The 10,604-nt window shown below is 34.5% G+C and overlaps 1 protein-coding gene and 1 long non-coding RNA gene across 2 annotated transcripts; both read left to right on the forward strand.

The window, feature by feature from the left end:
* The first annotated feature begins 275 nt into the window (after nt 1-275).
* LOC114384748 lies at nt 276-2,178 on the forward strand. The gene is made up of 3 exons (XR_003660768.1): nt 276-338; nt 439-506; nt 2,099-2,178. It is a non-coding gene; the product is annotated as an uncharacterized LOC114384748 (long non-coding RNA).
* Nucleotides 2,179-2,387: 209 nt separating this feature from the next.
* LOC114383735 lies at nt 2,388-3,724 on the forward strand. Its single transcript, XM_028343467.1, has 3 exons — nt 2,388-2,537; nt 2,701-2,856; nt 3,264-3,724. The coding sequence occupies exons 1-3, from the start codon at nt 2,418-2,420 to the stop codon at nt 3,423-3,425; spliced, it is 438 nt and encodes a 145-aa protein (XP_028199268.1). The 5' UTR covers nt 2,388-2,417; the 3' UTR covers nt 3,426-3,724.
* The last annotated feature ends 6,880 nt before the right edge of the window (nt 3,725-10,604 follow it).

A 10,604-nucleotide genomic window follows, 5' to 3' on the forward strand; every position in this document is an offset into this window, starting at 1 on the left:
TTATCCATTAAGAATTAATTTATTGAGTGTTATTAGTGTTTTAATCATAGAAAATTCATTTTTAGCTAGATTTGAGTGATTCCAAAGGTATTGAACTAATAAAATTAATTGGGTCAAGATGGTTTATGTATTTTGTAAAATTAATTAAATTAGGATGGTTTAGATATGCTCATTTTTTTTTAAATTGCATTGTGAGAATGACTAAAGAACCCCTAGACCTAATTTGGAGCCTCCTATATAAACTAAAGTAGACCCCCTCACCCTAGATGTTGTGGTCTTGTTTGAGGAGAGAGAAAGGGAGGCGCTAGGGTGCTTGTTTTAGAGAGAGAGAGAGGGAGGTAAGTTCTCTCCCATTTCTCTTGGGATTTTAAAACTTCACTCCTCCTTTTTTCCCCTCTGATGTCTTCCTTTCTCTTTACATTTTTTTATATGTGGTAGAACCTTGAAAGAGCTACATTTGGGCTATTCATTTTCTCATTTTGAGCACTTTGAACTATTGGAACAAGGTAAGGGGGATTTTTCTAAACCCTTGGCGTCTATATGTGATTGGAATGAATAGAGCTTTAATTTTGATGTTGTGAAATTTTTGCGTTATTTTCGTATATGCCTTTGTTTGTGCAACTGAGAATGATGTGATTTTTTTTCCTCTTTGGATGCCAAAATTGGATTTCTTGACCCCAAAAACCTAGAAAAGCATATAAGATTTGTCAAATTTGAATTTGGGTAGCAAATGTTATGTTAAAATCAAGTTTTAAATCCTTTTCGGGTGATTCTGCAATAGTTGCGGGAAAAATGAATTTAGAACTGAAATTAGAAATTTTTTACTATAAAAATGGTTTTAGCATGTTTGAAAACATATGGTAACATGTAGACTTTTCAAAAGTTGGATTCCAATATCAATGAGAAAAATTGCTTCTAAGTTGTACTTCTATTATGAGATTGTTATTTTTTAGACTAAGAATGTGTTTTGAAAAATAGCTTGAGGAGGGAAAGTGTATGAGGAAATTGATACGAGGGTGTGTGTAATGTGACTTAAATGCATTTGTGTAGAATAATGTAAATAAAGCTATAATTTGTAAGTGTGTTTAATGCTTCTAAAATAGGTTCAAGAATCATGAGATGAGTATATGTTCATGGTTTCACTATGTGATCTAGAATGTGAATCAGTGAGTGATAAGATATTTATGATGAGATATTGTATAAAAAGAAATTTATTATTAAAAAATTAAATAAGTAATTAATAATTTATGCCCTTACTAATTAACATATGACTGACTGTGATTATCTAATATTAATTTTTTCCCCGATATTGAAGTCAAGTCAACAAAAATATATAATTTATACCTCCTATTAATTACAATAGAAGTGAAAATCCATAATAAATTTTGCCCATTAAATTGAGAATCAACCAAAATTGGAGTAACCATTAGATATGCATTGTGTAACACTCCGATATTTTTTTCCTATATCATATAAATATATGCAATATTTCATAAAATGTTTTGAATAATTAAACAAATAAACATTATTGTGGGTTATTACTGTGGGAAAATAAAATTAATTTGTAGATGTTAAAGATCTAGAAATAATAAAAAAAAAGAGTTTTTATGAGCATGTTTAGTATATGCATTTGGGCGTTATTGTGTTAGTGGGATTTTCCTTTCAAGATCCACTAACATAAGCTTAACCCTTAAACAAAGAGATAAACAGTCTCATTCCTTCCTAAGCAAACCCTATCCTTTGTGTTAGGGGTTGTCTCTTTTTGTCCCATTTGGGGATTTTGATTAATTATTTCAACTATATATATTTTGTTTGTTAATGTTACGGACCCTTTTTCTAATTTCTGTAATAGGGCTACCCATTGTGTGTATTGTGAATGTTATATGTTGAAATTGAATATTCTGCCAAAGGCATATAACTATTACAATTAGTAAACTTAAATTTTGAAAATCAACCAAAACTTTAGTACTAATTAGATATGCATTGTATCCACATCTCACATGAGAAGTACATTTTTTTTCTTTTTCTTTGTTTATAATAATGACAATGTTCTCCACCTTGGCATCTCGCTCACAGTCATATTTTTCATCTTTTTCAGAACTTTTAATCTCTTTCACGTGTCAGAGGAAAAAAAATTCGACCTAACCAATTAAGATGGATCTGTTGAGTAGACTTTCTGATGACTTTCTAAAACAAATAAAGGTAAGTGATTTTAAGTGTTCCCCTCAAATATCATCTAGTACTTTATATTCATTCTTTTTATTTTTGAAAATGGTCCATAATTCTCACTTAATACTCTCTATATAGTCCTTGAATTTTACTTTAATAAAGTTCTTAACAATTTAATTATTTATAACTGATACCAGGAGGTCATTCGTAAAGCCTCAGAAAATCTCCAGCATGGTGAGAACACAACCATGCTACCTATAGTCCCCAACAAAAGAGGGAGAAAGACGAGTACTAAGCTTGTTTTTGAAGTAGGCTTTTCCTTTGAACCTCCAAAATTTTGTAAAGATGAAAACATTGACTTAGACAAAGTAAGTTACTTGCTACTTATTCGTCCAAAACCCATTTAATTGTTTTTTACTTTATCTTTGTGTTTTCTTGCATGTATGATCCATGAACCAGAATAATTGAACCAATGATCTATGGTTGAATAAATTGTTCACCAAATAGATATATCCTTGCAATTTTCTACAGGAATTGTTGAATCTATACGAGGAGGGAGCAAGCAGAGGGAATCATGTTCCCAGATTTTCAATGAAAGGAAGACTAGAAAATTGGCTGTTGGAAAAAAGGGAACGCTGCACAAGTACAACTACAAGTACAAAGGAGGAGAGAAAAACGCAATATACTGTAAGATTAAACTATAAATAATTTAAATGTAAAATAAGATTATATATTTTTAATGATTTTCTTATTCCATCATTATAGTCCACATCTTAACATCATGCTTGGTATTAAGTTAAAGTTGCAGTCGCATTGGTTGAGAGCTTCAAAAACCTAGATACAATGAGAAATTGTAGACAAATACAAATGATATGATCACATATTATGTTGATGATATTATTACTGGCATGTACAAAAACCTTATTACACTTATAGAGCGCTATTTGAAACCATAATATAGATATGTTGTTATGATGATGAAACTAATGGAGTAACTAGTTTGTCTCTAATGGCTTATTCTGAATATACACATATATATCCAATAAATTATGTTAGCATACATTGACAACTAACAAATAAAACTGTTTTTGCAGTACTATCATCACTTGAGTTCAAATCTGAAATTCCGGTCTCAGCCAGAATTAATACATTTTTTGCTTCATGGAGGTCTTCCTCACAAACAACATCGAAAGCAAGCAAAACATGGAAACAAAAAACGAAACCGTGGTTGCAAGAAAAGAAAGCTGGCTGAGTAAGACGATTGAGAATGAGGATATGATTGAAGATCACCTGAATAAATTACTATAGTTAACGTTTAACAAAATAGTTTGTTTATGTGTGAACGAGACATGTTTTTGTGAGTATAGTTTTTTATTTTCTTAGCAATTGTCAAGATGCGACAACTGTTGTTTTCAAGTAGTGCTTATGTAATTGGTTATAGGCGGATAGTAGATACTTTACAATTTGGGACTATTTTGAAGGAGTTGCATTTATTGTCTGTTGTAATGACTTATCATTTCCATTAACGAAATTGATCATGTCAGTTCAAAGGAAATCTCTTTAAATGAACAAAATAATAATATTAATAAAATTAATTAGGTTGGAGGGGGAGGGGGGTGGGGATGACAACATAATTAAAGAATGCAATTTTTAAAAGTCTAGCAATAGATTCCTTGCAAGACGACGTTTCATCACCTAGTATGGATTGAAATAATTCGTCTAGAAAGAAGTATATTTCACTTTTCTACATATACAAGGTTATATTAATTTACAATCATCAGCAGTAACTAACATACATAACCCATATTAGAGGGTAACGTCCCATTTACTGAACTATAGCCAACTATTCAAAATTATATTTACAATTTGCCGAATTATTAAACTGAATTGTCTAATAGTTCAGGCGAATTAAATCAATTTATTTTAGAAGTGGGTGGAACTGAATTGCTCTCTAAGTTAGTCCAAACTATTTTTAAGGGTCATTTTATTTTGAAAAAATAACTTTTTTTTATACTTTTAAGAATGATTTGACAGTATATTATTGAGTATAAAAATAAAAAAAAATACTTATATATGATCTCATTCCTTATTTATATTATATTTAAATAAAAATCAATTGGATAATTAATATAGTAAATAAATAAATTATATATATATATATATATTGATTAAAATCCTTTGTGAGAAGTTAGAAAGGTAGTCGTTATTAACGTCTTCTTATGTATTCATATGTATTCATGATTACAATGTACTCATAACATTGAATAGAGACCACACATGATAGTACCATGAAAATAGGATTAATTTAACAATAATGAGATGGGTAAGGAGAACATTTGAAAAACCAAATAACAATTGTTTTCAATTCCCTATCGTTATTCCAAATTTCCATTGCAACAAAATTTAGAGTTCACTTGATTTCTTAAGTTGTAAATCTTATAAGTGAGGGTTTTTATTTTTCTATACCCCCATATATTTTTTATGGGAATATACCCCCGTATATTTAAATTACATATTTGGTGTCAAAATTCTAAATTAATAATCTTCTTTGTCATGATTCTACTTGCATCACCATTACTCTTTCTATGGTATGGCAGAAGCTCGGCCTATACTCGGGTCATGGTGGCCCTTAACTCCCCATAACACTTGGAGTAGTTAGTCAACATGGCCCCTTGAAAAGCGCACTACTAAAAAAAAAGCTTCTACATCGCCCTATTAACATTGGTTATAGCAAAAACCGATGTTAACGAAAGTGCGGTGACATTTTTGTAATTAAATAGAGTTACTTAACATCGGTTTTAGCATAACCGATGTAAACTAATTGATGTTAACATCGGTTTTTTAAATAACCGATGTTAACATGATGTTAAGATGAATATGGTAACATCGGTTTGGGCAAAACCGATGTTAACTTCATAGAGTTAACATCGGTTTTGAGGGAGCCGATGTTAAGGAGTTGATTTTAACATCGGTTTGTTAAAAAACCGATGTAATGTATTTGATATTAACATCGGTTTTTACAAAACCGATGTTAACTACATTCAGTTAACATCGGTTATCCATAAAAAATCGATGTTGTTGTCTTTATAAGTTAAAAAAAATAGAGATTTCAGAAGCCACGCGCGCTCGAAAACCTTACCCTACCTCTTCTCTTTGTCATCCTCCTGCCTGAAATCACTGTTCTCTTTCTCCTCCCGCCTGAAATCTGCCGAAAACCACTCTGTCGACACCCACATTGTCATTGGTCGAACTCACAGAACCCCCTACACTGCCGGAAAACCCACATTGTCCTCGCTGGAACCCACAGAACTCCCTACACTGCCGAAAAACCCATATTGTCGTCGCTCGAACCCCACAGAACCCACATTGTCCTGGCTCAAAGAAAACCCTAGATACATTGTTGCTACTAGGGTGCTGAAATAGTCGTCGGTGCTCAAAGGTCAAAGCTTTCTCCGCGAGGTACGTAGGTCAAATTGGTGTATGCTAAGTTTCGTTGTTTGCGATTGAGAGTGGCATCGGATAATAAAGAAAAGGTTTTTGTTTGTGATTGTACAGGCTCCACTGACGTGCGTGTGTTGCTGGGTTCTCTTGATCAAGGTAACACTAACTTCTATACTTCATTTGACCTATTTTATTTTTTCTGGGTAGTAATAAGTAATGTTGCATGATTTTTAGTAAGGTGTTATTCTGTTTGCACTATAACATAGAATCAACCATGATTTCTGTAGATGGATCCACAGGGTTGTTGAAATTGCCTGCAATTGGTTTAACATTTTACTGTCCAACAGAGGGGGCTTCACTATTGTTGTTTTAACATATTTTTTGTTTCTTGAGCAAGTAATGCTTAAGTATAGATAATGTTTTTACCCAACTGGATTTAAGGAACTGGGTTGCTTGCTCTCTTTTCTATTTTATTCGCTTAATTGTTGAATGCTTCCAGACTGTTTATAAACTATTCACTTGCCTCGTATTGGCAGTTTCTAAAAGTTCTCATATCCTGTTATTGCAAATTATGCTTGTAACTGTTGATATTAAAATAGGTTATTGCATTTAGTTATTTTACGATGTGGGATTAAAATAGGTAACTGTTGATAACTGTTTTGGACTATAAAAATAGGTAACTGTTGATATTAAAAACAGTTACCTATTCAAAGTAACTGGGTTCGTCAGTTCTCATATTCTTGTATTGCATTTAGTTATTATGCTTGTAACTGTTTTACAATAACATATCCTGAAGTGAACTGCTTATCTAAAAATGATGAAGGGTTTTAGCCTTTATAATGTTAGGATTTTCCACCCAGGTGTCACGAATCTGCAACCCCCTCAAAGCATTTCTCCTCCTCCTCAAATTAATAACTCTATGAAAATAGGATGTGTTGCTGTCCCCTTCTTTGATCCATCTGCATCTTGATTTCTGCTTATGTTGTTTTTATTCAATAATCTATTGCCATTTGCCTGTTATATCTGGCTATAGAAAATAAATCTTGGGTTATTAGATGAGGGTTATTCTGGGAGGGTGAGACATGATAAATTATACTAGGCTCTTGCAATAATTTACTTCTATGCTGCTACTACCAATTAGATTGTTTAAATGGATGTGTGGCTTGATATTGTATTAACTGACCTTTATGTTATATAGATCTTGAGGCTTGCTAGGGATCTTGGAGATTTTCTACTTGTTGGAATACACACAGATCAGACAGTCAGGTTGGCAACCTTTATATCTCTGCCTCCCCACTGTATTTACTTTTTAATTTTTTTTTGTACTTATTATCAGTGTTATCAATGGTGAATAGTGGCAACCCAAAAATCCACCATGGAATTAAGCCGTATGGCATTGTGGCAAAAGTAACATAAGTAAACTATTTTTTTAACATATCAAACTTTTTAAAAGTAGAACACATTCTCGAACTTAAATGAAATCAAAAGGTTAAAAAGGAAAGACCAATAGAAAACATAATATAAATGGAATCATGAGCTATATAAGCAAGCTGGAAAAAAAACCTGGACAAGGAAACATTTCAAACATAATATGCTGAGTTGCAGTCCCCTTCTTTTAACCACTTTGCTCTAGATTTCTGTCTTAAAAGGGATTCATAGGCATTTGAGACCTCCCACAATTGTTGCTATAAATCTCTCTTAGCCTTGATGTCTTCCTCGGATAGGCTTGTATTGGATGCTAGATCTTTCACTTCATTTAGCTTCTGTTGGATTTTATGAATTCCTTTATCATTAATGAACCCATAATCTTTACTCCATTGCCTTATGACATCTTTTACGTACATCAGCTTGTTTTTGAGAACAAAACCCCCCCAACCCCCCTGCTGAGCACTACTCCAAGTCTCCCTCACCAATTTTTGATACCCTTTTTGATGAATCCACTAATCAGCTACCCTAAATGGCTTAGGACCCCAATCCACCGGCTTAGTTTGCAAGATGGTTGGGCAATGATCAGAAAAGTTGTGTGGTAGGACATGTTGACAGCTATCAGGCCAAGTAGATAGCCACTGGTCTAAAACCAGGAATCTATCAAGCCTACTCTTCACACTACCATTGGGCCTGATCCATGTAAAGCTACTACCAGCACTCTTAACTGGTTTGTTTGTTAGGGTTTATTTGTCTGTTTTCCTTTCATGGGGTTTGTTTGTTTGTTTTCGAAGAATTTTTCTTAAGTGGTTCTTCCTATGGTCATCATGGCTTGAATAGTCAGCTTGTGCTGAAAGTCATGTGAATTGTGCAGTGTGCAAATGAAACAACTACTAGTACTATTGTAGACAAGTTTTCCTTCTCCATTACTCACGGAAAAAGCTAAACCCATTATCATTATGGTTCTTCTCTATTTGAATACTGGACAACCCTCATATTGTTGATAAAAGGCTTTAAATACACTGTGGCTAATTTTTGTATGGTTTTTTTTAGGGTTATCATTTACTACTGCTAATTGGCGTTGCTGTGGAAGCGCTTTGATTATATCTTTGAAGCCTCGAACTCAGGTATTTTTATGTTTGATTCGAAAACTAATTTGAAATTGTTGTTGTATGCATTACTGGTATATTTGTAACTTATGCTATGCCTGTCTACATGACCTTTCTTTCATTGGATTGATATGTTCATGCCTTCTGTATATATATGTTGTGACTGCCACTACCCTTCTCTCTGTCTTCTATTATGTTTTTTTTTATCAGCAAAATTATAATTTGTATTAATAACTGTGAGTACCAAAGGTACTAAATATACAAGGTAGAAACCAACAGACTAGCAGAACCATAGGTCCTACGAATCAGGTGCCAATCTAAATAGAATACAATAACCCTGCACTGCTACCCTAATCAAAAAATGTTGTTGATAAATTACTAGACCAATAGTTGTAGGGCTGGGCAAAGCCTTTCTCCAGCTGTCTTCTCCGCAAATTCCCTTTAGTTGGGATTCTATCTTTGATCAATCGGCAAGCAAATGTTTTTTTTTTATCAGCAAAGATAAATATATTATATTGAAATAAAGTACCAGAGGTACTAATTACAAAGGTATGGACTATTATATGTAGTACATAAGTAGTCTAATAGGTCTACTTGTGTAGTGTACAAGTATTTCTGAAACTATGTGCACTCCCTCTACAAAAACAAAAAGCCTTGTCTAATATTACTTGACCACTGATTATAGTGGACTGTGAAGTCCTTCTCAAATTGTCTAAGCCAAGTCCAAATTATAAAGATAGCATCTTCAAAAAGCTGATTAGTATCAAATTCTGCATTTGCAAACAAAATTCTGTTTCTGAGCTTCCATATAGACCATGTTACTGCCAGCCACCAATACCTCCATCGCTTTGCCCTTAATCCTTCGATCTGGTTAGAAATGTGCTGCATGAAATGCTGTTTCGGGCTGAAGGGGAAAGCGCCTTTGATATTCATCTATGACATCGATTCCCACCAAATTGGTTGGATTTTGATGCAATGAATAAATAGGTGAGATTCATCTTCCATAGCTCCACTGCAGAAAGGGCAAAGCATATTGTTGATCTGTATGTTCCTTTTTCGCAGATTCTCCTTTGTAGGCAGTCTGCCCCTGCATAATCTCCAAGCGAATACCGCAATTTTGCTAGGTATCTTTGTCTTCCATAGTCCCATACTCCAATCCTCCTTCTGGCCACCAGCAATTTCCTCCCATATCAGATTGTAGGCGCTGCGAGTTGTGTAAATCCCTGATGAATATCCTATCCACTCCCAAATGTCAATTTGCTGTTGCTGTATGCTTTGTCCTTGTACCTCCCAAAGGAAACTGATGGCAGTATCAATTTCATTGTCAAAAAGCAGTCTTCTCCATGAAAAATTCCATTCCCAGCCCGTGTCATTTTGAGTTCCCATCTGCCTAATGGTGTGATTCTGCTGGGAGGATATAATAAACAGCCCAGGGTACCTTTCTGCTAGTGACTCCTCTTGATTAATCCACTTATCTGTCTAGAATCTAACTTTCTCTCTATCCCTCACCTTCCACCTCATGTTATTTTGAATAACCAGTCCCTGTTGAGATTGATTGAAAGCTTTTTTTAAATCCCTCCACCAAACAGATTGTTTTGTTGAATTTCCTGTTTCTTCAAGGTTCCTCCATCCACCATATTTGGAATTCAAAACTCTGGTCCACAGCTCACCATTTTGTTGCATTAATAGCCCCTATAGGTATGCCAAGATACACAAAAGGAAGAGTTAAGCAGCTGCAGTTCAAGTACTTTGCTGCATCATGCTTCCATTGATTAGAAATCCTGAAAGCTCCGAATCTACTCTTAGCAAAATTGATTTTCAGACCCGATAGTTCAGCTTCAGATTCAAGCTTGTTAAGCTCAGCTTCTAACTTCTGGACCCTTTTAACTGTGCATCGCTTTGTGTGCATCTTCAACACACACACACACACATACACAACCACACCCCCCCCACACACACACAGAGAAACACATACACACACACAGAAACACACACACACACACACATACACAGAAACACACACACACACACACTGACAGAAACACACACACAGAAACACACATACACAGACACACACAGACACACACATAGACACACACACACACAGAAACACACACACACACACACGCACACACACACACACACACACACACACACACACACACACACACAAAAACACACACACACACACTGACAAAAACACACACACAAACACAGAAACACACACACACACAGAAACACAGACACACACACACACACACGGACAGAAACACACACACATACACAGACACACACACACACACACACACAGAAACACACACACACACACACACACACATAAACACACACACACACACACACACACACACACACACAGAAACACACACACACACACACACACACAGACACACACACCCACACACACACAGAAACACACACACCCACACACACACACACACA

Source organism: Glycine soja, chromosome 14 (genome assembly GCF_004193775.1).
Source record: "Glycine soja cultivar W05 chromosome 14, ASM419377v2, whole genome shotgun sequence".
Lineage (NCBI taxonomy): Eukaryota > Viridiplantae > Streptophyta > Magnoliopsida > Fabales > Fabaceae > Glycine > Glycine soja.

Bases quoted from the DNA above. Each gene is read 5' to 3' on its own strand.
- LOC114383735 (XM_028343467.1), top strand. From the start codon at position 2,418: ATGCTACCTATAGTCCCCAACAAAAGAGGGAGAAAGACGAGTACTAAG. The intron at 2,538-2,700 runs GTAAGTTACTTG...AATTTTCTACAG, and splicing joins AAAACATTGACTTAGACAAA to GAATTGTTGAATCTATACGA. The intron at 2,857-3,263 runs GTAAGATTAAAC...CTGTTTTTGCAG, and splicing joins AGAGAAAAACGCAATATACT to TACTATCATCACTTGAGTTC.